The sequence below is a fragment of the Pseudozyma hubeiensis genome, assembly GCF_000403515.1.
Source record: "Pseudozyma hubeiensis SY62 DNA, scaffold: PHS32, whole genome shotgun sequence".
Classification (NCBI taxonomy): Eukaryota; Fungi; Basidiomycota; class Ustilaginomycetes; order Ustilaginales; family Ustilaginaceae; genus Pseudozyma; species Pseudozyma hubeiensis.
Window position 1 is genome coordinate 339,194 of NW_012133814.1, and position 24,375 is coordinate 363,568.

General features: G+C 55.9%; 9 protein-coding genes across 9 annotated transcripts; 5 read left to right on the top strand and 4 right to left on the bottom strand.

Annotated features, from left to right (window-relative positions):
* Nucleotides 1-21: 21 nt before the first annotated feature.
* PHSY_003115 (hypothetical protein) lies at nucleotides 22-3,051 on the bottom strand (the record flags this gene model as incomplete). The annotated part of the gene is made up of 1 exon (XM_012333736.1): nucleotides 22-3,051. The coding sequence occupies one exon, from the start codon at nucleotides 3,049-3,051 to the stop codon at nucleotides 22-24; it is 3,030 nt and encodes a 1,009-aa protein (XP_012189126.1).
* A 289-nt stretch (nucleotides 3,052-3,340) lies between these two features.
* PHSY_003116 (Ulp1 protease) lies at nucleotides 3,341-5,995 on the top strand (the record flags this gene model as incomplete). Its single annotated transcript, XM_012333737.1, has 1 exon — nucleotides 3,341-5,995. The coding sequence occupies one exon, from the start codon at nucleotides 3,341-3,343 to the stop codon at nucleotides 5,993-5,995; it is 2,655 nt and encodes an 884-aa protein (XP_012189127.1).
* A 298-nt stretch (nucleotides 5,996-6,293) lies between these two features.
* Nucleotides 6,294-7,568, top strand: PHSY_003117 (hypothetical protein; the record flags this gene model as incomplete). The annotated part of the gene is made up of 1 exon (XM_012333738.1): nucleotides 6,294-7,568. The coding sequence occupies one exon, from the start codon at nucleotides 6,294-6,296 to the stop codon at nucleotides 7,566-7,568; it is 1,275 nt and encodes a 424-aa protein (XP_012189128.1).
* A 14-nt stretch (nucleotides 7,569-7,582) lies between these two features.
* On the bottom strand, nucleotides 7,583-10,129 carry PHSY_003118 (potential mitochondrial protein; the record flags this gene model as incomplete). Its single annotated transcript, XM_012333739.1, has 1 exon — nucleotides 7,583-10,129. The coding sequence occupies one exon, from the start codon at nucleotides 10,127-10,129 to the stop codon at nucleotides 7,583-7,585; it is 2,547 nt and encodes an 848-aa protein (XP_012189129.1).
* Nucleotides 10,130-10,675: 546 nt separating this feature from the next.
* PHSY_003119 (GPI mannosyltransferase) lies at nucleotides 10,676-11,809 on the top strand (the record flags this gene model as incomplete). The annotated part of the gene is made up of 1 exon (XM_012333740.1): nucleotides 10,676-11,809. The coding sequence occupies one exon, from the start codon at nucleotides 10,676-10,678 to the stop codon at nucleotides 11,807-11,809; it is 1,134 nt and encodes a 377-aa protein (XP_012189130.1).
* Nucleotides 11,810-12,573: 764 nt separating this feature from the next.
* PHSY_003120 (hypothetical protein) lies at nucleotides 12,574-13,863 on the bottom strand (the record flags this gene model as incomplete). The annotated part of the gene is made up of 1 exon (XM_012333741.1): nucleotides 12,574-13,863. One exon carries the CDS (start codon nucleotides 13,861-13,863, stop codon nucleotides 12,574-12,576), a length of 1,290 nt encoding a protein of 429 aa, XP_012189131.1.
* A 135-nt stretch (nucleotides 13,864-13,998) lies between these two features.
* Nucleotides 13,999-17,792, top strand: PHSY_003121 (cytochrome P450; the record flags this gene model as incomplete). The annotated part of the gene is made up of 4 exons (XM_012333742.1): nucleotides 13,999-14,241; nucleotides 15,874-16,094; nucleotides 16,201-16,314; nucleotides 16,598-17,792. 4 exons carry the CDS (start codon nucleotides 13,999-14,001, stop codon nucleotides 17,790-17,792), a joined length of 1,773 nt encoding a protein of 590 aa, XP_012189132.1.
* Nucleotides 17,793-18,039: 247 nt separating this feature from the next.
* On the bottom strand, nucleotides 18,040-18,781 carry PHSY_003122 (hypothetical protein; the record flags this gene model as incomplete). The annotated part of the gene is made up of 2 exons (XM_012333743.1): nucleotides 18,040-18,172; nucleotides 18,252-18,781. The coding sequence occupies 2 exons, from the start codon at nucleotides 18,779-18,781 to the stop codon at nucleotides 18,040-18,042; spliced, it is 663 nt and encodes a 220-aa protein (XP_012189133.1).
* A 1,122-nt stretch (nucleotides 18,782-19,903) lies between these two features.
* On the top strand, nucleotides 19,904-24,238 carry PHSY_003123 (lipase; the record flags this gene model as incomplete). Its single annotated transcript, XM_012333744.1, has 1 exon — nucleotides 19,904-24,238. The coding sequence occupies one exon, from the start codon at nucleotides 19,904-19,906 to the stop codon at nucleotides 24,236-24,238; it is 4,335 nt and encodes a 1,444-aa protein (XP_012189134.1).
* Nucleotides 24,239-24,375: the final 137 nt, after the last annotated feature.

Here is a 24,375-nt window from a genome sequence, read left to right on the forward strand (position 1 = left end):
TGTGTGTGAACAAGATGAAGCTCAGGTTGTGGGGTTTCGGGACATTGAATCCTGATCAGCAGGCAGACTGCCTAGACCAAATCGACGCATGAGGACATCCACTGGACCCGATCCGGACCCTGCACCGCTGGTTGTTGATTGAGCCTGGAACGAGCGCAGGAACGATTCGAGCTGCTCGGCTTGGATGGCGTCTGCAGAGTCTGGGTCGAGGTGGGATTGGAGGGAGGAGGGGAGCTCGGAGTTCGACTTGAGCAAGTGCGCGAGGAGTTCCGCGTCTTCTTGATCTTGGGGAGGACCTTGGGATGCGGTCGGTGTCGGATGAGTGGATGATGTGGGGGTAGGCGGCTGTTTGGATGATCGCAATTGATGCAGTTGCGTCTCCATGGCAGCCATGACGCTTTCGAATGTATCTAGTTTCGACTCGGACGTAGCCTTGCTCTTCGACTGACTCTCCTTCTGTACCGGCTGTATAGGAGGAACGTACTTGCCTTTGCTCTGCCTCTCCTCCAAGATCTCCCAGTACTGCTCCTTCGTCAATCCGAGACTGATCCTAGCAAACTCCAACAGATTCCCCACCTCCGACTCGTCACCCATTTCGGCAGGTTCACCTACCTCGTCCCACCCCACTTCTGCGGCCCCTTTCGCATCTGCTGCCACAACCTCGTCCGGTTCGATATCGTAGTCTCGCGCACGCTGTCGTCGAACCTCGGGCGAAGTCTCTTGCTCGAGCTCCTCGTCGTCCGAGTCGGAAGCACCGTCGAACTGATTATGGCCTTGGGAGGAGAGGAGGGTGGATGTCTCGCGCATGTACTGCGATGTCAGGCGACGACGAAGCTCCGTGTTGGCGGCAGAGAGGTGGTTGTCTTCGCGCATGGCTATCTCTCTGCTTTGCAGATCGGACGATTGAACCTGTGCGGCAAGTCTCTCGGAGGCGATCCGATCGATGGATGAGAGGAAATCGCCTCCACCTCCCGCCTGAACATCGACCTCGGACTGAGAGGTAGATTGCGGTCGGCGCGTCCACTCCTGCTCCGACATGCGTGGAATCAGACGTTCAACCAACTTTCTCTTCTCCTCTTCCCCCTCCGTCTGCATCCTGTGCTGCACCTCTCGTTTCACTCTCTCTTCCTGCTCATCCTCATCGAGATCCTCGAACAGCAGATCCTCGTCGTCGACCTGCATATCTTCAGCTTCGAGCTCGTCTTCAAAGACAGCACCCCTGACGTCGGATTTGGTCTTGATAAAGTCTTCCATCTTGCTGCTGAACTGGTCCAGTCGTTGAAATGCATCATGCTCGTCGATGGCACGTGAGCCATCGTTGGACGAGCCTGCTTTTCCTTGCAGTATGGACTCGATGTCGTCAGGGTTGAGTTGCAGCCACGAATCGTCATCCTCTGCTATTTGCAGCTCTTCGGGGGCTGCAGTCGGAAGCAGTGTCGTCGAAGACGGTGCTTCGGTGCTGGATTGCTGAAGTATACGATCGACCGCATCGCAGAGCAGCGCACCCTCGTCGCCTGCATCGCTGCTAATCTGTGCACCTGTTTTTCCCCGGACGTACTGATCGATGGCTTCCGCTTCTAGCTGCTTCCATTTCGCGCTTCCCTCGATCTCCCCCTGAAAGTAGCCGAGCTTTTCCAGAGACTGTATCAAAGTTTCGCGCACTTGGGCCGGCAAGGTCGATTCCGATCCAGCCATGGAGCGCGCCGCTGTTCGCTTTCGACGAGCGAGCGATTCGGAGTATGACATTTCCATTCCACACCAGATCTTGGCTCCCAAATCGTGCCAGCGACCGTCTCGTAGTCCTACCTGCACTTGTGCCTCATCTTCGATCCCAGTCTGTGTAGATGCGGTGGAGGATTGGCCGTGAAGACGGAGCCGATAGCTCTCAACTGCCGCTTGCCAAGGTGGACCCAGCTGCCGTGGTGGGAAGAAGCGGTCATGGAGTAGTTGTGCGTAGAGGTGACGTGTCATGCGTACTGAGTAGAGGCCAACGTAGAAGTCATTGTCTGCAGACGTGTCTGGACGTTTTGATGGCGGTGGAAAGCGCACGAGCCTAGATCCGGAGCGGGAGCTGACGACGTCTCGAGATTGAATCGAAGTGACGCAGTTGGAGATGAGCTGTGGCTCAGCCGCCAGCACCCTAGCGATACGGCGAGGCAGATAAGCGAGCGTACGATGATGGTGCAGTTTGGCGGCAGATGGGAACTCGAAAGCTCGTGCAAAGGCAGCTGCTTCGACGTCGTCTGAGGCACGAGTCGGGATCAGTTGATCGGTCACAAGCTCGACAGCTTGAGATGCTGGCAGAGAAGGCCCTTCATCAGCCTTGTAATGCGGTGGTATAAGATGCAGATGACCATCGTAGATCCATACTCGATTGGTGACTGCTTCAGGAGCGACCCATTCCGGGAGGTAGTCGGCAGCTTCGATGAGAAGGAATTGGCCGTCTTCGTCCTCCACACTGATGCAAAGATGCTGCGCTGAAAAGTGCGTGGATGCTCGAACAAGAAGATGCGTCGCGAACCATTCGTCCTCAATGCACTCGCCTCCTGTGCGCAGATGGAAGAGGATATGCGGCGACAGCTGCGTCGGGTTCGTCGTGGTAGATGGACGGGAGGACGATGGCGGGCAGACAACCGATATGGAAGGCGGTTCCCTATGCCAGATGTAATCTTGGCCGTCGAGATAGTCGCTGCGTCTGGTGTGCTGCTGAACGAAGCTGTTGAGTTGGGAGCTCAGGGTCGATAGTCGGGCGAACTGGTCGACTGAGCCGGAAAAGGCTGAAACTGAAGGAGCAGGGACAAAGATGCGGGCCACAAGCGCCTGCTGTGTTTCTGCACCTGCAGCCGCAGCGAGCAGATCCGTCACGTCGGAGAACGGCAGCGCGCCATCCTGTGACTGCTGTGATGGATCGTCCATGCTCGCAACATGGCCTCGAGTGAGAGTGACGTTTGAGAAGAAAGTGAGAAGTGGTAGAGTGAGCCCTCCACAAGAAGAAAGCTTTTTATGACCGTCATTAATTTTGACATTTCTTTTTTTCTGGATCACGAACATTTATTGCGCGCCGCGGGTCAGCAGCGCTGTGTGCCCGAGTTCCGCATGCACCAAAACGCGTTCTTAACACTTTGGTGCTCTCGTCTTGCTCTTCCCGCCATCGCCAAGCCGCATTCCATCCCACTTCCCCTCTACATCACTTTCAAGGAGCTCAGCCCAGCTTCGTTCGACAATTCGTATCATCGACACTGGCAAGCTCAAGCCTATCCGCTTCGAGACGCATGCTGCAGCTCCATCCGCACCCGTTTCGGCCAGCAAGGGTCTCTCCACACCACCACTCCAGGGCGAGATGCCTCTGAAGCGAGGGCGCTCGGCGCTTGATGCAGCATCCCAGATACCGTCCGCATCTTCCTCTTCATCCGCCAACGGCAGCAGCTTAGGCTCAGCTTCCGCCAATACCTCGCAGTCCGAAATCAAGCCAGCAGGCTTCCTCAAGAGGAGCCTCAACGGACTCGTCTCCGCACTATCGCCCTCCAACAAGCGACCAAAGACCAACGCAGACCCAGAGTCGCACGGTCACCTTCTGTTGACGTCGTCCATCATGCCGTCAAATTCATCGTCGCCTACGCCTCCCGAGCGCCAACTGCTCACTTCTACTCCAACCAAACTTGCTTCGGCGGCAGCGGCAGCTGACACCACAGATACACCCTCCTCGCTTCAATCGCACGAAGTCGCCATCCGCGATCCACTTGGCCGCACGTTTAAAGTTCCGTCCCCTTCCACATCGTCTGCTGTCATCACAGATACCCGCAGCTCATCAGAGGAAGCTGCAGAAGTCCCCCTTCAGCAAAACACCTCTCCACCCTCTAGCCCTAGCTTGCCAGTCGAGCCCTTCGAGCCTAGCCATGATGCGGAATCAATATCAACAACTGCCGCTGAGTCGGTCCAAGCCGAAACATCAACGGCAAACTCGATCGCAACAAGGGCCGAAGCAACGATCCCCACCGATGAAGATGTAGAGCACATCCAGGCCATCGCAGATGCAAAGGTCGGAGAGCACATCGAAGGCTTGATAGATTGGAACGGACATCTCAGCATGGACGAGCCACAGCCATCGAGCGCTAGTGACTTTGACATCGATCAAGTCACCACCGACGCGTCAAAACCGGACGACAAGACTGCTTCTTTGCACCGTCCTGCTGACGACATTGTCGATTTGGTCTCCGACTCGGAAGAAAGCGGTTCGGACAAAGAAGACCCGGACAAAGAGAATGATATGTCCCTGGCCAGCGCTACACCACGCCTGGATTCCAACTCGGGTCTGGAGCCCCTGGCATCTCAAGACGCCCTTGCAAAGCCATCTCGCTCCTCTCAATCGAGATATTCTCTGGCCGGCCCGATGGCCCACAAGTCCTTGTATAAATACCGCCAAGATCGCCAAAGCACATCTGGGGCCGATTCATCATTCATGTCGAACAGCCTTGAAGCAGCCGACACAACTGCGACAGAGATGGTCAACAGCATCGGCCGTCAGACTCGCTTCGTTCAGCCTGGCCGTCGAAGCATACAGCACGGCTCAACTCCTCTTCGACCCGAACGACCATCTGCGCCTGACCGCTCCGCGTCCTTCAGCAGCAATGTATCAAACTTCTCAGCCACGACACCCGCACGCGTATCACACGACTCTTTATATCGCAAACGGAATCCCATCTACAGCAAAAAGCACCTCCAGCAAGTCTCTACTCACAATAGGCAAAGCATGAAGCGCGCTATCGAGCAGGCCCTCACGCGCATGCGTCGCCTCAGGCTGTCGGGCCGCAAAATCGATCCCAGTCAGAAGCTCGAGCTAGCTGCAAAAACCTTCAAGGTGCACCAGCTTGTTGCTGAAGATAACGTCAACGATGCCAGGGGCGATTTGCTGAAGGCCTTAGCACAGAGGTATGAGTATATGCGACAAAAGCAGCGCGATGCCGAGACCGCCATCTTGCCCCTCCCGCAGGTCAAATTGCTCGAGAGAGAGAGGCTTAGGAGGGAGGAGAAGGCGAAGTGGCGCAAACTCAGACGCATCCTTGGCAGAAAGGAGCTTCCGGATACTTTGGGTGTTGAGGAAGAGCAGGCGGTTACTTCGGTCTTCAGCAAACGCGGCGTCATCTCCGAGATCACGGGCGCAGCCGTATCGGACGCGGACGTGCAAAAGCTACGTCCAAGACAGTGGTTGAACGACGAGGTGATCAACTTTTACGGTGCGCTCATCCTCATTCGTGCCAACGAGGCGGACAAGAAGCGTACCCAAGCGATTGCTGCTGCAAAAGACGCACCAGCGGAAGCTGACGGCAAGCCGAACGGCAAGGGCGGTAAAGGCAAACCTAAACGACCCTACGACGAGTCGCTGGATGCGTTCTGGCGGGTGCACTACTTTTCGTCCTTTTTCTGGTCCAACCTCAAGAGCAAAGGGTTCGACGGTGTAAAACGCTGGACGCGTCGCATCGACATCTTCTCCAAAGACCTCATCCTGTTCCCCATCAACCTCGGCAACGCACACTGGGTCTGCGGTGTCATCAACATGCGCAAGCACCGTTTCGAGTACTACGACTCGATGGGTGCGCACAACCAGGCCGCCTTCAACCTCATGCGCACCTATCTGACTGAAGAGGCGCGCGACAAGAAGAAGAAGGAGATCGATCTGCGAGGCTGGAAGGACGTGTTCAGCGACGACAGTCCGCAGCAGGAGAACAGCTACGATTGCGGCGTGTTTGCTGCTCAGACGTTGGAGCAGGTTAGTAGGCGCGATCCGCACACGCCAATTCCGCTCGAGGCGCCGAGGGTGACGTGGAAGGGCGAGAGCCTGGATGAGGGCGCGGGCAAGTTGAGCATCGGCGGTGCGGGAGGTGACGATAGTGACGATGAGGGGGAGGAGTACGAGTGGAACTTTGGTCAGCAGAATATGCCGTATTTGCGCAGGAGGATGGCGTACGAGATCTACTCGAAGCACCTGCTTGATTAGCAGAAGCAGGCTCAGTTTATGTTGTAACAGTGAATCGCGTTAATCACACATCGTTCTCAGAGAAGAGGCTGCCCCTCTTCATTCTGAACATCCTTGTTTTCAGGCTGTGTTGTCAGACGAGCGCGCTAAGAATGCGAAACGCGGAGGAGGGTTAGTTGAGAGGTGTTGTTCTCGGCTTGAGCCGCGCCGAGTCCCGAGGCGTATTTTTTGACGGAGTGGAGGCATTTCTTCTTGATCCTGCTGCGTTCACGACTTCCGCCATACCGTATCGAGCGGCGGTCTATGCGACCCTACAACAATGACCCGTAGCATCTCAGAAGCTGGTCGATCGGTTCGCGAACGAGACACGCTGCTCCACTTTGACGACGCACCGACCTACGCGGAGTTTCGTCGGCAATGCTTGATACCCAATCGACCGTGTATTCTCCCACCTGCGCTGGTCGCGGATTGGGATGTGATTCGGTCAGGTTCCTGGGCAACTCCCTCTTCGGACGCACCGGATGGTATGACGGTGGACTGGGAAGCGCTGAAGGAGCAGTACGGAAATCACACGGCGCCGGTAGTGATCTCTCGCGTCGATCCATCTTTGCAGGTCGAAGAAGATCGTTCGGACATGAGCATCTCTTCCGCCATCGATCTAATCCAAACATTCCAACGAGGCGGTTCTCCTGAGGTCAAGTCGATATACATCAAGGACTGGCATCTCATCAAACAACTCAACGCTCAATCCTCTACGCAGAAGGAAACCTACACGGTACCCGAAATCTTTGCCGATGATTGGATGAACAACCTACCCTCCACTGGATCCCAAGATACCCCGGACGACTTTCGTTTCGTATACGCCGGAACATCCGGCTCACAAACACTCCTGCATAGAGATGTGTACACTTCGTACTCGTGGTCTACCAACATCGTCGGTGTTAAGAAGTGGTACCTCTTCCCACCGCATGTCATCCCGCACTTGCGTCAGTTCCCCGCCGTGTCAACTTCGGCATTGATCTCGGATATTCAGACCCTCATGGAAACTCTGGATCGATCGGATAGGAAGCACTTTCCGAATCTGTCGAGGGCTCTCGATGAGATGCAGATCATCATCCAGTCGGCGGGCGAAACGATTTTCGTCCCGTCGAATTGGTACCACCAAGTGGACAATGTCAGCGATGTCATTTCGATGAATCGAAACTGGTGCAATGCTCACAACCTGCCCTCGTTGTACGAATCGATCTTACAGGAGCTGGATCACGTCGAGGAGTCGTTAGACGATGTCAAAGATATGCTCCGCGCAAACAAAGGTCAAGAGTGGAAGCAGGAGTTCTACGCGTTGGTACAGGATGTTGCTGTAAAGGACGCTGGTTGGGCATGGGATGGGTTTTGGAAGATGGTGGAGCGCAATTTGGTCAGTCTAGCGACGGGAAAAGGGTCGAGGCCAGACGACGGTTGGGTGCGAGAAAGGCTATTACCGCTAGCTGAAGGTTTCGAGCTGAGAGAAGATGCAAAATGGTTAGACAGCGGGATACGAGAGACAGCTCAAAGATGCAAGCTGCTGCTGGAAAGCATTGACGATTCCAAGTGATGTTGCTACAAGGATCACGACGAACACGAAGGCAGGTTGCCCGTCAACGGTCGACCCAACGAACACCACCTCGCCTCCTCCTCCACTTCCTCCTTTGACTTGCCTTCCCTCGGCAAACCCCAATCCTCGAACGGCTGCGTCGCCATCTCCAACACTTTGGCCAACACCTCGGTCTCGTTGAAATCTTCCAAGCGCTTCGCCACCTCGTTCGTCACCCAGTTGCGCAGCACGAAGCGCGGGTTCTTCGACTTCATCTCCGCGGTCACTTGATCTCCGTCCCTGCCTTCCTGGAGCAGACGACGGGCGTAGGTGGACAGCCAGGTGCGCGCTTGCGTCTCCTTCTGCGATCGGATGTATTCGGGCAGGATGGAAGCGTCGTACCACGGTTCCAGGCCCGTGTTGGGGTCGCCAGCGACAAAGGCAGCGACAACATCTTTGAGCTTCTCCTCGTCGTCAGCTGAAACACCGCGCGCTTTGAGCAGCGCTGGCAGCTGACACAGTCGACGAAGCGTGGTGGAAAAGTCGAGGTCCGACAGTACACCCGAAAGCGGATCGATGAGCGCAGTCTTGTCGTCACCCTCCTCCTTGGTCAATCCCAATCGGGCGCGATACGCCTGCTTCCACTGCTCCAGCAAGGTGCTCGTAAAGACAGCCTCGAGCTCTTTGGAGTACTCATCATCGCACAGCTCGCGCCATTCATCGATCTGCGCTTCGCTGGCGGCGAGAAGCTCGCCGGGCGCAGGTGCACGCTTGTGCTCGAGTTCGAAGCCGACCAACGGCGCGACTGCGTTGAGCAGCTCGCGAATGGCGAAGACACCCATGGTGGGCTGCAGTCGATAGGCGTACCTGCCCTCGCCGTCCGAGTGGTTGCAGATCTGTCCTTCGTCGTACAGATCCATAAAGGCGTACGGTCCGTAGTCGATGGTGTGACCTGTCAACGCGATGTTGTCGGTATTCATGACGCCGTGCATGAACCCATAGACTTGCCACAGGCCGATCGTCTTTGCGTTTCGCTTCGCCACCTCTTCCACCATCCTCTGCACCCAAACCGGTCGGTGCGTGTCGTCGCCAACATCTCCACCCTTGACGACATCGTTGAAGCCGAAGAGGTCGTGGGAGACGTACTCGCCAAGGATGCGGACGGATTCCCACTCGCTGCGAGAGCTGTGGATCTGGAAAGAGCCGATGCGCAGCCACGATTCGCAAAGACGGGTGGTGATAGCGGCTACGTTGAGACGTTCGCGCGCGACCTGGAGCTCAGGAAGGGCGACCACGGCGAGGGCACGACTGGTGGGGATGCCTAGCGCTGCCATGGCCTCACTGCAGAGATACTCGCGTACACTGCTCGAGAGTGTTGCAAGTCCATCGGCGAATCGCGAGTAGGGTGTACGGCCTGCACCCTTGAGCTGGATCTCCCAACGCTGGCTGGTCTCTGGGTTCTTGGTTTCCATCAGCGTGAAAGCACGGCCGTCCCCGAGCTGGCCCGCCCAGACGCCGAATTGGTGTCCAGCGTAGCACAGGGACCAGGGAGCATAGTCGGTGGCGTCGGCAGCAGCTCGCTTCCGTTCGAGCTCGTCCAGGCGGCGAAGGGTGCGATCGGCGGGAGGCTCCTCCTTTTGTTCGCCCTTGATGACCTTTTCGCGGAGACGCATGTATTTTGTGCCATATCCAGCATTGTCATCGTTATCTAGCTCTTGAGGACTTGCCTTGATGCGTGCACCAATGAGTCGACCGGACACAAAGTCGCTGAGTGTCTTGCGTGCAGCAACGTCCGGGGCAACGGTGTCGGAGGATGCAGCATCGGCCATGGGCCCAGAGCTGTACGAGCTGGGGCCAGCGCTCATGGTTTGGCTCTGAATCCACTGAAATGCGTCACCAACGTCGAGGTGAGGTAGACAGTCGCGGAGCGCTGCAGGTGACACACCAAGAAGGCGGGCAGAGGGAAAGTGTTGGTGTCGACGACGAGGCGGGACGTGTCCGGTCAAGCCGGTCGATGAAGCCGATCCGTCAGCGGCGGCGCTCGTTGCTGCCTCGGAAGCTTGTACCTCGTATCGCTGCAGCATGTGCTCGACCTCTTGCATGCGTTTCTTGTGTGCCTGTTCAATCTTTAGCTTCTTTTGCTCTGCAGTGAGCTGGGAGTCGTCCGTGTCATCTTGTTCCAGCTCCTTTTGGTGCCGGTCGCCGAGCGAGTCTTCGCCTTCCTGTTCGGGAGGAAAGTCGTACGGGAAAGATAGAGGTAGAGTGGAGAGGAAGCTGAAGTGAGAGCCGTGGCCGACGGGGCGAGATCTGCGTACGAGGGAAGGAGAAGAGTCTGGCACGGATACGATGGAACGGGGCTCTGGTGTCACCGGGTCCGCGAGCAAGTTGACCGTAAGCCGCTCGGACGCAGGTACGAGTGGCAAGTTGAGAATGTCGTATCGTCTAACACGCATGTTGGTGTGAGCACGGAGAACTGAAGTGTGAAGGCTGTGCGATGCGATCGAAAGGCGATTGGTGATAGCTCGAGTGCGATACGTAGATGAAGAAGTGCGAACAGCTGCCACTGTGTTGGTCAACACCATGGATCGTCGAGTCGCTACAACAGTCAGCCTGCCTCTGATGGTTTGAAGAACGGTTTGAGTCAATGGTGGCAGTCTTGAATCAAGACCGAGCTGGTGGCAAGCAATCTTGACGGGAGCTGGATGCTCAGCACTCGGAACTGAGCCAGATGAATCACATATCAGTCACACTTTCTGAAGCCACCCAAGAAGGTGGAGGCCGGCTGCGGCGGCGGTACAACTTTCACCAAGACGCCGGTCATTCGTCAGTTGTGCCACCAGAGTCGTGATTCTCGCGAAAAAAACGGAGAGAATGTTACGCCGAAGTAGCTTCTGTCTTCGTTTTATTAATAGATTTTAAAGCTTTTCCCCGCAAACGGAACGCGTTCTGGCTCGTGGTGTGTTACACTCTGCGCCCGGTTCAGCTTTGAAACGTCCGCATGCAGAAGAAGTACGCCTGGTAGAATACACCGACTCAATATCCCCGATGGATCTTGTCCACCACCATCATCGTCATCTTGGTCATCCGGTCCTGCTGTACCAAGCCAGCGTAGGGCAAGCATAATCGCCATGAAGCCCTTGCTCTGGTCTTGGATCTACATCGTCGCCGGTGTCCTTCTACGAACGGGTCTCCTTCTCTGGGGGCAACATCAGGATGCCACCCACACCGTACCGTACACTGACGTCGACTATCTCGTCTTCTCCGATGCTGCCAAGCTGCTGGTTGATGCATGTCCTCTCTCGCGCACCGTAGAGCAACCCAACTACGAGACGGATGCTGATCTCTTGGACCGCGACGATGTTCACTGCGCAAGAGGTGTCCTTCCTGCCGCTGCGCGCTTCCTGCTCGTCAACGACCCGAACAGCCACGCACCGACGGACGGACTTAAGCCGGATGACTCGGATGTCATGTACTTCTGGGCAAAACGATGCTACCAGCTCGCCAAATCCGCCTTTGATCTGCTCGCCTCGCTCGGCGATCCTTACGCCAGGCCCACATACAGATACACTCCGTTCCTAGCAGTGCTCCTCTCGCCGATTCATCTTTTCGGCTGGACCAACTTCGGAAAGCACATCTTCGCTGCTTCCGATCTGCTCTGCGCTGTATTTATGTGGCTCATCTTGGACGGACGCCGCCCACAAGGCTCGACGGCTGGGCTCTACGTCCACTTGCCAGGCTTGTTGTGGATCCTCAACCCCATGGTCGCTCAGATTTCGACCCGCGGATCATCAGAAGCTTTGGTAGGACTGTTCGTTCTCAGCTTTTTGTACTTCCTCCTCAAGGCCAACCCAGAGGCGCCGTTGGGTCTCAAGGCAAAACATTTGCCCGCCTTTTCAGCACAGCATACGAGCGACGGCACCGACAAAGCCGAGGACAGAACTGCGGTGGATGGACGACAGAATGCCAACGACGCACTCACGTACGACGCACTCCCGCCAGAGAGCGCCTTCAACGTGCTCGACTGGGCGCTCGAAGCTTACATAGCCCCCATCATGCTTGGACTTGCGACACATCTCAAGCTCTTCCCCGTCATCTACGCCATTCCCATTCTCGCCCATCTTTACCACTCTACTGTCACGGCGTATTCTCCAGAGCGACGCGCCTCGCTCAGCCTCTGGACAAAGCATGCGGCAGGTCTGCAGTTCGGCTTTGTCGCCTTCTACGCTTTCATGGCGGCTAACATCGCTGCTTGGTTGATGTGAGTATCGACTGGTGCTGCCGCGCACAACCATGTGTCCATTCGAACTGCCTCTCGCTGACGCTGACTCGCTCTCGTTTTATGACTTTATCACAACCGAACAGATGGGGATCGCCGTTCATCGAGCACACCTTCCTCTACCACGTTCACCGTGCGGATCATCGACACAACTTCAGCCCGTACTTCCTCACCACCTACCTATCGCTCTTCACCTCTCCCGACGCATCATCATCACTCGGCGCACGTATTCTCGCCTCACCACTGCTCTCCTTCCTCCCGCAACTCCTCGTCGTCATCCTCCTCGGCTACCACCTGGGCAAGCGCGACGTCGTCGCAGCAATGACAGCCCAGACCATCGCTTTCGTAGCCTTCAACAAGGTCTGCACCAGCCAGTACTTCGTATGGTTCCTCTGGCTTCTACCTCTCGTCTGGCCAAGTCTCAAAGTCGGGAAAGTCGAAACGGGTGTCGCGTTGGTAGCGTGGGTGGGGGCACAGGCGTTGTGGCTCTCGCAAGCATATCAGCTGGAGTTCGAGGCAAAGCAGGTCTTTGCCAGGGTTTGGGCTTCGGGTCTCGTACTGGTGGTGGTACACGCATTGTTATTGCTATGGTTCTTGTCATCATGGGCGAGATACAGGGTGGACGTGCAGAAGCATGGACTTCGCACCAAGAACGGGGTGTTTGTAAAGACGATGAAAGCGCAATAGTGATTTACCGGATTCTTACGCCGTTATTATACCTCTTTGTTCGATCTGTGAAGATGTTCGTGCTCATCGTCGAGAAGTGCGCTTGCGCTTGCTGCGTCGAGTCCCGAGGTGGACGATGTCTTCGTCGCCGCAGTCCCGATGATCACCGAGCTCATCCTCCTCGGCGTCGGTGTCGGCGTCGTCTTGTTGGATACTCGAATCTTGTGCGCTGTCGGCGTCGATGGTGCCCATTGCTTGATCCTCGTCGTCCTCTTCCAGCTTGATGCGAGGCCTAACGCCGCTCGACTGACCTTGTCGTTTCCTTGCCTCCTTGATCATGGCCAGGATGTCATCGTCCGGAAGTAGGCGCTGCTGGAAAGCGCGCAGGAAGTAGGCGAGCACTGACCACCGCCCTTCAGGGTTGGTCGTCTGCAGAGGGTGTTGTACCGCTTCGAGCTTGGTGTAGTACGACGAGAACGAGAAGACGACAATGTCGAGCGGCTGCAATGCGATGCTGCAGTTGTACTCGGTCAGCTTCAGCAGAGCGTGCTGACCAAAATTGATCAAGATTGAGGGCGAGGCAAGGACATCGTCCTCTTCCTCCTGCTCGTTCCTATTCGACATTGCCCTTGCCTTGGCCTTGCCCTTGCCTTTTGCCCCTTCGCGCTTCCTGGGTCGGGGAGGAAACCCTTTTGATGCGGTGAAGGTCGAGTACAGCGAGGCGCAAATGTCGTCGAGGCCTGGCACCTGCGCAGTGGTCCACGGAAAGTGCGACGCCTTGCGCTCAACCATCTGCGATGGGAATCGAAAGCATTTCTCAGAGACAAGCGGTGATACAAACTCCTGTGCATAGTCCGAAAACCATACGCAGAAATCAGCCACCGCCTTCCGGCCAGCCTTGTTGGACCGCTCGTCTCTATCCTTGTACCTTTGCACGGTGGGCCAGCTGAGATACGGCTCGTCGTCCAAGTAGACCGCACCAAACTCGTACTCTGCATTATCCCAGAGGCATTCCGGCTTGTAAGCCCAGTCGGACGGCTGAGCGCATGACTTCTTGTGAAGGGCATCCAGCAGCGGTCTGCCTTTGCCCGCTTGCTTCATCATGCGCCGTTCCTCAGCCAAGGAAGATGGCCCAAAGCGCTGCAGAAGTACCTCCCCTTCGTCATCCGTGAGAATGATGTCTCGACAATATTCGATGCGGCCAACGTCGCGCTTGTCGCATGATGTCATGCCATCATAAATGCGTGGTGCTGCCGCTGATTTTGTTACGACGTGCGTTTCTGCATCAGAACCGAGCTCGTAAATGCGCTGTACAAGCTCGGAATTGTCGTTTGCGTCGGCTGGCGAAACAGACGATAGCGACGGATGGTACATGGCGTTGTTGGTCGTTGAGGGGTGTTGGAAGATGATATGAGTAGGGAATAAAAGAGACTTCGTGACGAGGCCCATCCCTAAATCAGCGAAACGGAAGCATCCACGTCGAATGCGGTTGTCGGCGCAACGGTGTTGATGATCAACTTCTCGAGTGCTGGCGTCTCTCTCTCTCTCACCAAGCTACGCATGGACGCTGACTTGTTCGCTAATATCACCAGGCGTCGTGACTTGATGAAACGCTGCGCCACGTTTGACCGCATTTTCGGTACATCCACGTCCCTTTCATTTCGAGCAGTGCCACTTGCCTGTACAGTACCAAGGTGTACCGAAGGTCTGAATCTCAGCGCAGTGCCCGTCGTGGATGACGAGATTGGGGAGGTAAGTCTCCATTGGCGATCTCATTTGGTTGAGCTTGTTCTGTTGCGCCAACTTAGAAATCTCTGCGAGACAATTGGCTGAGGGCTTACGAATTCGTAAACTCACACTTTGTTGGCCAACTCTGAGTTACTGAGGCTTTTCGAACTAGCCTCGCGCACCTCGTTGACCGTCCCTATGCTGATATTCGCCATAATGTTTCTTCATGTTAAATTCACACGTGTCGGCTTTCTAGCATGCAGACGGACGCACACGCTCGTCGAAGTGGTCTGATTTTGCGACGCGGCAATCCCTCGGGGCGAACGAGTCGGGGCTTTCCTCGGCGCGGGGGAGAGGGGGCAAGACGCACGCCGAGAATAGAGGATTGCCTGACGCGTCTCGTCGTCTAATTAGACTCTACGCCTCTTTTTTTTCGGTTCGAGATTTGCTGACAACAGGCAGCTTTGTCGATCCTTTCCCTGTCATCTGCATCTTCTGCCTTGATACGACCTATTTTTTTTCTTTCTTTTTTCTCTGAAACATCGGATCCGCGTGTCCATGTGGCGACCGACGGTCTGCTCGCTGTGCACGGAGATACAGCAGACTCATTTTCGAGCTGGTGGCTGTCACTTCGGTCTCTCGAATCGAGTCGTACGGCGAAACGAGCCCCGACTAGATGCAAGGTATTGTTAACTTTCCCTCGCACGCTATGTTGTTATAGGTACCAGGTCAACCGACTGCTGCTGCGCTAGTCTGTTTGCAGACTGGCGAAAAGTTCGGCAAGGTGTTCCTCGGAAGCTCCATTCCGCAAGCGCCTGTTATTGTCGAGCTCTGCCGACGCCACTCACTTCCAACCGTGTGTATAGCAGTTGGTACACCTGCTATGGGCTGTGCATAGTTGCTCAGGCTCGCTCCGTCTTTCATCGGCTCGACCCTCCGCAGCCTGCTGGACATCGGACTCTCTCGTTCTCAAAGAACTGTACGAAGTTGGCAGATCAGAGACTTTTCTATTATAACAGAGTTTCCATCCGAGATTCCAACTTTTTTCTATTCTTAAGAATTAGCTGATCCTGCAAAATTTGAGCGCGGTAAGCTCTTGGCGACGTGAACCATCCGGAAGGAAGCAAGCAGCTTGCGGATCGCCTCGGAGAGGGCGAAGAGCCACAGGGCACAGTCAGTCAGTCAGTCTGTTCGTCCAGCGTCGAGTCGGTACTTTCACCCTTTTTGCTTTGTAACCCTTCCTGAAGCCAAGTTCTTTCTCGCCCCTTCACCATCAACGCCATCCGCCCTCCCCTTTCCTACCTCATCCACTGATTGCCGGATTGTGTAGGCGGTTCCAGTCCCCAACAGGGCCTCTCCTTCTTTACCGATACCATCCGTTCTCCGTCGAGCCTGACCGCCCCTCACCCGAGCTCGCTCATCCTCGACCAACCTCCGCTTTAGACGATCCACGGCGACTTCGTGCTCAAGCCACCGCCGCTTATCTGCTTCTTCTGACCTGCACATCGCATCAACATGGCTTCCATCCTCAACGCTGGCCAGCAGGGCCTCAACTTTTCGCGATCCTCCGCGTCGTCCTCGCCCTTGATCCAGCCCAACTCGGCGCTCGGCAAGGTTTTCTCCCTCCTCGATCTCACGCGCGTTCCTTCGCTTCAGGAGGCCGATCGCACCACTGTCGTCTTTGCTGTTCTCGCCGTCGTTGCTACCCTCCTCCTCGCAGAGCAATACAACTACCAAAAGAAGAAGGCCGGCCTTCCAGGTCCCAAGTGGACCATCCCTGTCATCGGCAAGTTTGCCGATTCGCTCCACCCATCGCTCGAAAAGTACCAAGAGGGCTGGAACTCTGGTCCTCTCAGCGTAGCTAGCGTCTTCAACATGTAGGTGATCTCTTTCCGCGTCTCAAAGCGGCTTTTCTGTTCCGGCGATTCGGCTCACTGACACGTTTTTAATGATGCAATCCGCATCCCGATTCCGCTTTCGCAGCTTCATCGTTATCGCCTCTTCCAACGAGTACGCTCGCAAGATCCTCAACAGCCCTACCTACGCCGAGCCATGCCTCGTCGCTTCTGCCAAGAAGGTGCTTTGCCCTGACAACTGGTGAGTATTTCGATCTTCATACCGATGCCGCGACCAGACGTTCCTGGGCGTTCTTCCCGCGTCTATCCGGAGCTAGTGTTCAACCCACGCTTCCAACGCTTCTATAGCGGTAGGAATTCGCCGAAGCCCACTTCATCTCTCGAAATACCGCCGGCGCCGAGCGCGCCCCAAAATCTGCAGCAATCGTCATTCCGGCGCATCCTTGCGCTCAGGCCCACTTCGGTTGCATGCGAATATAAGCTGACCAAACGATCGAATACTATCACCATTTACTACGCTACAGGGTGTTCCTCAACGGCAAGACGCACGTCGACTACCGCAAGGGGCTCAACACGCTCTTTACCCGCAAGGCTCTTGGTATCTACCTCGGCATCCAGGAGACCATTTACAAACGCTACTTTGACGAATGGCTCGCCGACGCCAACCCCAACCCTCAGCCATACATGATGAAGTTCCGTGACCTCAACATGGAGACCTCGCTTCGCGTATTCTGCGGCAACTACATCTCGGACGAGGGTGCCAAGGAGATCTCGGACAACTACTGGCTCATCACCGTCGCGCTCGAGCTTGTCAACTTCCCCTTCGCTTTCCCCGGCACCAAGGTGTACAATGCCATCAAGGCTCGCAAGACCGCCATGAAGTGGTTTGAGCTGACTGCTCGCGAGAGCAAGAAGCGCATGGCGGACGGCGAAGAGGTCACCTGTCTCACGGATGCTTGGATCAAGGCCATGATCGACGCTCGTCTGCAGAAGGAGAACGCCGATCTCGAGGCCGAGACCCGCCGCGTGTTGGTGCGCGACTTTTCGGACCGCGAGATCGGTATGGTGCTGCTCAGCTTCCTTTTTGCATCCCAAGACGCCATGTCGTCTGGTCTCACCTACCTTTTGCAGCACGTCGCTGACCGACCCGAGATCCTGCGCAAGGTGCGTGAGGAGCAGTACCGCATCCGTGGCGACGACGTCAACGCCCCCCTCACCTACGACGCCATCGAGCAGATGGACTACACCAAAGCCGTCGTCAAGGAATCCCTCCGTGTCAAGCCGCCCGTCATCATGGTGCCCTACCTCAACCACAAGGATTTCCCTATCGACAAGAACTACACCGTTCCCAAGGGAAGCATGGTCATCCCCAGTTTCTGGAACTCGTTGCACGATGCCAACGTCTACCCTAACCCCGACGAGTTCAAGCCCGAGCGATGGCTCGACGAGGCCGACCCGGCGCAGAAGAACCCCAAGAACTACCTCGTCTTTGGCAGCGGTCCTCACAACTGCATCGGTCAGCAGTACGCCAACATGCACCTCACCGCCGTGTTGGGAACTGCGAGTGTGCTCATGAACTGGGAGCACGAGATCACACCGCTCAGCGAAAAGGTAGAGGTGATTGCCACCATCTTCCCCAAGGACGGTGCTAGGATGAAGTTCTCGCGCCGTGCCGCTCCCGCCCCCGGCACCGCTCCCGAGGTCGCTGCGCGCGCTTAAGGCAGGAGGCCGCCGAGAACAATGGCTGTGCGTAGAGCTGCGGTTCACTTCGTCTAGAACAAGATGATCGGAGAGACTTTTACTATTTGACGCCTCCAATGTATCTTGACTGATGTCAGAATGTAATTCAACGTGTACATACCTGGGCAAGATCAAGGGGCTCGTTTGGTCAATTTTCAAAATGCAAGATGAGATTGCGACGGATACAAGTACATGATGAGAGGAGATGCTGCAGAGCCAAAGAAGATCAGCGTCTCGGCTTGGAAGTGCCTTTGTCGAAGGCGAGCGTGTTTTGTGCGTGAAGACGGAGCGCTGCGAAGGGGGATTTGGTGTATGCTGGGTCGGAGAGGATCAGGTTTTGACGCTGCATCTCCAAGTTCCTGTTGTGAGAAGGAGGAAGAAGTTGAGTCAGCATGGGGTGTTTGCCAGAGACTTGTCGGTGCTGAGACGTGAACTTACAATGCCTTCTTTCTCGCCTTTTCGGTGACGGTGGCGTCTTTTCTCGTCTTCTGCGCTCCTACCTGCGGGTACGCCGCAGATGTGCTATTCCGGTGCATTGACGCCTCGCCTTCCACATCGTCGTCATTGCCGTCGTCGTATTCCATATCGAGAGCACCTTCTGCAACATCATCCTCACCATCCTCCTCTACCTGTTGAGCCACTTCATCCATCGCCTCTTGCAGATCCTTCAGACCCGTCGTGTTGCCCGCCAACTGTTCCTTCTGCTTTCTCTTTTGCCTTCTCAAGGACGATTTTGACAGAGCACCGTTGTGTGGCTCAAGATTGAGCAATGATGTTGGCTTGACTTTCGACATGAGGTCGGCGCGCTTCATTGCACGCTTTGCCGCCTTGGTGATTTGGGTAGGTGGAGCAGCGGCGACCTTGGGTGCCGAGGTGGAAGAACGAGCTCGGATGGACGCTGTTGCCGAGGAGCGTGACTTGGCGCGAGGCGCCGAGCGGCCCTGAATGCCTTGATCTGCCCGAACCATTTCGTGTCTATATTGGTGGGGAAGGTTGACACTGTCGTCGAGGGCGATGTCGGGAGTTGGTAGGGTTGATGAAAGGCAGCCAAGTGAAGGAGGGACGAGAAGCCAAGCGGAAACTTTCTGTCCTGCAGATCCAAATTTTGATCTCGATAAGATGCGTTTTTGGATCTCCCGATGTATTACAATTGACCAACAAAGCGTCGCTCAGCTGGAAAGAGAGCGTGAAAATTGGTAGAGGCTCGCCAGTCATGCATGCAGGCAGCCGCACTCACGCATGCAACGGAAATTTGCAGCTCGCAAACTTGAGACTCGGGCGCAGGTCAACGTGAGACCAACACCTGCAACACAACAAAGGGTCTCCTCCTCACTCGGCTTATCCGAAGCGGAAGCATGTTTTCGAAATCGAGCAGCAGATCTTACTTGGAACGATGCAATTCAAAGAGTCTGTGGCTCTTCCTCTTACAGTATGTCGAGAATTGGGAGTAATGGCAAAGTACGTGAGCCAAGCCGACAGCGTGAGGAAGCGGCAGGACTGATGGCGGAAACACCGAAGAATGGGGAGCGCCAACTGCAGCCCCTTTGTCACGCACGTCTTTTTCGGAGGACCCAGCCGCTGCGCCACATGCTTGTGACGGCCAGTGTGCAGCCATCCACACTGTATCTGGCAGCTCTTCTTCTCCTACCTCAAGCACGTCACGAACACTCTGCCGTCACCCACTCATCAGCATTTCTGAGTTCCCGACCGTAGCGCCCGCTTGGCCAATAGCGACATCGAAATACTACGGTCAGCGATTCTGTGAACGCTCGACTCCATTTCCCGCTCTGATCTTGTCCCGTCGAACTTCGACTTGCATCATTGATCACCACCTCAGTTGCCGTTGAGACGACACTGTTCGTAGCCCACCCCCGGAACGAGATCTCTTCGAGCAAACGTGGAGGGTGTGCGGGGAACGGACTGCAGGGTCCTGCATTTGCACCGGTGCATGCGCATATAATCCTTCCATCCTGGCGAAGCCAACCGCTCTTCTTAAAAAAAACCGGCTGCACTTCCTTTTTCTGCGGCTTTCATCTCAAGCTTCGCCCACGATCGCATCCAATCCTCTATGTCATCCTGCTTCGATGGCAATGGCGACTCCTCTGCCTCGAGATCCAACCTGCCAGGACCTCGAAAGGTTGCCGTCACGCTTGAGTGAAGATGCTCTGTTCCGCCAACAGACATCCAAGCCGCTCCAATGGGCCGATGACGCCGAGCAATCCGAGGAGGACATCCTCACCACAGACACCTCTGGACCCGCCACACCTCTAGGCTCAAGCTCTCGTAGCGCTACACCTCTCACCGTAGCCTACTGCGGCAAGGAATCTAAGAATGTCGCCGTCACATGCGGCGTCCGAGCCTGGACCAAACATCAGGCGTACGGCGCCAGCGGTGCTCTGATCAAATACGCCACAGGAACCCCGCTTTTGCCACAGCAGGTGGCTGAGATGGTTTCCAATCTCTCCGTCATTGCTCGTGTCTCGCTGAAGGCTGCCGCTTTCTTCATCGAAGTCATCCTTGAATCGGTCAAAAATAGCACTGGAATGACACTTGGAATCACTCGACGTGCACTCATCAGTGCAGTCGGCACGGCTAGAGCCGTCCACTCACTCACCTCAGGCGAAGTATGGGATGCCAAGGCTACGGGAACGTCACATCAGACCACAAACACTTCCTTTCTCAGCATCCTCGACAAGTACACAGCAGTTGGCATCTATCTCATCCACCACACGTTCACGCTGACGGAGCTCTTTGCTATGGGCACTTTCCAGATCATCGGCACCACTCTCACTGCCGGACTCGCAGCTGCTGACGAGTCCGTGCGTACCATCGACGGCATTTTTGGCTCCAATGAGACATCGCGAGCGCTTGCATCATTCATCACTCTCGTCCGCAGCGAGACCGGAGGAGATCAGCGCTTCTCCAACGACAGCACCATCTCGATTCTCAACAAGCTCACCAAAGCCGTCACTGCCTTCGCTGTTCTTCAAAACTCGACGTACAAGCGCAGCGCCAAGAGCATGAAGATGCGCGTCATCTACGATTGCACGGTGCTCGGAGAGGTAGAAGCCAAAACTTGGCGCTCGCTCATGGTTGGGTCCGGCAATTTCGTTCGTGCTAGACCCGCTGCACTACTGGCGTCAGCCGCTGAAGGGCTCGAGTCGATGTCGCTTCGCTCTCCACCTCGCAGGACTGCATCTCTCCTCACCGCAGCAGACGATGATCGACGCGAAATGACGGGCGGCAACAGTCTTCCTTCATCAAGGTCAAGAGGCTTTCTTGGAGATGGGCTCTGTTTGACCGACGTCGTGCCCCCGCCTTCTTGGCACGGAACGCAGATGTCTTCAAATGCTGCCGATTGTGACAGCGAGGCAGGTGGTGACGCTGATTCTCTGATGGCTGACCTCGATTTCCTCGTTGGCGCTGGAGACGAGGATGTTGTGAGCGACACAAGTCTCACCGATGACCAGCTTCCACCACAGCTTCGCCGTCAACTTGAAGTATTCACGGACAACGAGCTTCGCGACGGGATCAGGTTGCGAGACACTTCCAAAGTTGGGGCACCAGAACAGCATTTTCGACGTGTCCGCAAGACGAACCGGGCAAACGGCAAGAGGGAGACCATATACGAGATCACGACCGAGGTCATCGAGACCATCGAGACGGAGACTATCGAGACCACGACGATGTATGGGCAAGCCAGATCGTCTCTCAGGGAAGGTGGGCACTTGACCCGTGCTTCTAATCCTCAAGGCACGTCGGACTGCAGTACAACCCCCGAATCGACCCCGAATTCAGACATGTTGCAGCGCCACGTCTCCAGCTCCAGGAATGACACAGAGACGCGCTCGATCTTTGATGGTGGAAAAGAGATCAAGTTGGAAGAGGACGAAGAATGGTGTGAGATTCGCACGACAGGTGCAAGTAACACAGCAGACCTTGACCAAACCGGATCGGCGCATCTTGGTGGTTTCATCCAGGCCGACGACCAAGACGCAAAGGCTCTGACGCTTCCCGAGGCCCCGAATGGTCACAAGTTGACTACAAACAGCAAGAACGATACATCGTCTAAGGTACCCGTTGTACTCAAGACCATGACCAGAAAGCTGATCCAGAAGCGCAAGACCGTTCGCAAAATACATATCAACGACACGCGCGACGACATGATCGATGACGTGAGCGTAGACCAACCGGCGAGGGCGATTCGTCGATCGCAAAGCCCGGTATCTCCGGTCCGACTTTCTTCAGTCAAAGCTCAACGCGATGCAGCTAAGGTGACGGAGAAGAACACGCATACTTCCGGTGGACGGGTGAGACAAGAGCCATCGCCGAGCAAGGGCGTTGATCTTGGCCGTGGTCTCAACAAGGTTCTCCGACGCGCGAAATATCCTTTTAAAAGCGACTCCTCGACGGACAGATCGGTTGCTCCTGATCTTCCATCAAAGCAGCCACAGGCCACCAACAGGGCGTCCGTGTCCAATGATACAGGACGCGCTCCACCTCTCGCCTTCACGTCCCCCCGACAGTCGCCGAGCAAAAGCAAGCGCGCCTCGGAGACCGAGTCGGGATCAGACCTCAAGGTTACGAAGCGTAGTGCAATCACAGACTTCACTGAGAAGGTCAGCCCTTGCGCGGTGATGAAGGAACTGCCTTCTATTCCCCAAAGAGGTGCGTCGTATCAGACACTGTTTCCAACCGAGTCAGGACGAGCGGGCATTGTTTCTTCGACGCCCAAAGGCTCTTTGCGTGACAGTAAGCGCCGCAATAGGGCACCCTCCATCACCTCGATTCGCTCGTTTGCTTCACGCTCTCATGTTTCCAGCTTATCAGCACCCGCTGACGCCGACAAGGGAAAACATGCTCGAGACGCCACAGCGTTCCCGCAAGCCCACTTGGTGGAAAACTTGCGTCGCTTCATGCGGTATTCGTCCGCAGCATACGGGCAAAACTTCATGCGAATCCTCGGCATCGGTAGCCTGGACTACTTTTTCCCGGATACAAGCAAGCATCACGCCAACGTATGGGCTTTTGCTCATCACGTGGGGATCCCAGTCGACTGCATTCTCCTAAACAGCTTCTCTGAGGCGCAGCCGCTGTTCACAGAGCAGATGTCGCCGCTCGTCAACTACGTCTCGGTTGACGATGGAGCCAAGGCGGTGGTCCTCACCTGTCGCGGTACGATGGGTCTGAGCGACATCCTCACGGATCTCACGTGCGACTTTGAAACCATCGCAGTCGAAGGCGGGAGATCAACCAAGCTGTACCAGGTCCATTCAGGGATGTTGGCTAGCACGCGTCGACTTTGCAACGAGAACAGCACTGTCATGCAGACTGTGCGACGGGCTTTGGAGGATAATCCGGACTATGGTCTGGTCCTGACGGGACACTCTCTGGGAGGAGGTGTGGCTTCCCTGGCAGCCATCGAGCTCAGCTGTCCGGCTGATCTTTTCCGACAACAAGCACTACTCAGAAGGTCACAGGGTGGGCATCACACCCAACACCCGCGCATCTACACGCCATTTGTTACATCGATGGACAGTGGATTGCCGGCGGGTCGTCCGATCCATGCTTATGCATACGGAGTGCCCGCAGTCGCTTCACCCGACCTTTCGTCGCACTGCAAAGGGCTTGTGACTAGCATCATCCATGGTCACGACTTTATCCCCACTCTATCGCTCGGCATGGTGCGCGACTTCAAAAATATCGCACACGCACTCAGCCAAGAGAGTGACTCGGACATTGCGCGTGAGATCATCACTCGCGTGCTGGGCACCTACCGCAAACGATCTGGTCTTCGCGCGAGTCTAGGATTCAAGGAGAAGGTTCCTGAACATCTCGCCTCACTGGAAGCGCCTCGTCCGCAAGAGATACCGCTGGCCGAGCGTGAACTGAAGCTGAGCCGAGAAGAGCTGATGAAGGGCAAAACGCGAAACCTTGCCGCCGACTCGGACTACACGGATCCCAATCTCAGGGAAGACGAATTGGATCCATTCTCTTACTCTTCGGGAGGCGGTCACATTCGACCATCCACATCGACTAACCAAGCCCCGTCTCCGCCGGATGCGGAGGGCGATACCGGACTGGCGGACTGGCTCTGGTCGCTCATCAAAACGATCCGTGCCGACATGGATTCCGCCAAACTCTATCCACCTGGCGACGTGTACTGCATCGAAAGCTTCCCCGTCTTTGTCACTTCGAGGATGCAAGCTGACAGCGACATCGTCTTCGAGCGGACGGAAGCCAAGCAAGGCACGAGGAGGGCCGAAGCGCACAGGGTGATTTTGAGGTTCTGCGAGGACGTGGAGAAGCGCTTCAGCGAGCCCGTCTTCGCAAAGAGCATGTTGAGGGATCATATCCCCACGAACTACGAGTTGTGTATGAGTTTGCTTTACGAAAGTGTGATGGAGGGGGAGGGTGGGGGGTGAGTAGCGTAGGGAGGATGGTCGATTTGGAATGGAATGCAATGGTAAGCTTTCGTTGGGAAGCTCTGGTAATGGAATGCGATATGGTAGAGCAGTGCCATGCGTGTAAGTGTGTGTGTGTGTGTGTGTGTGTGTGTGTG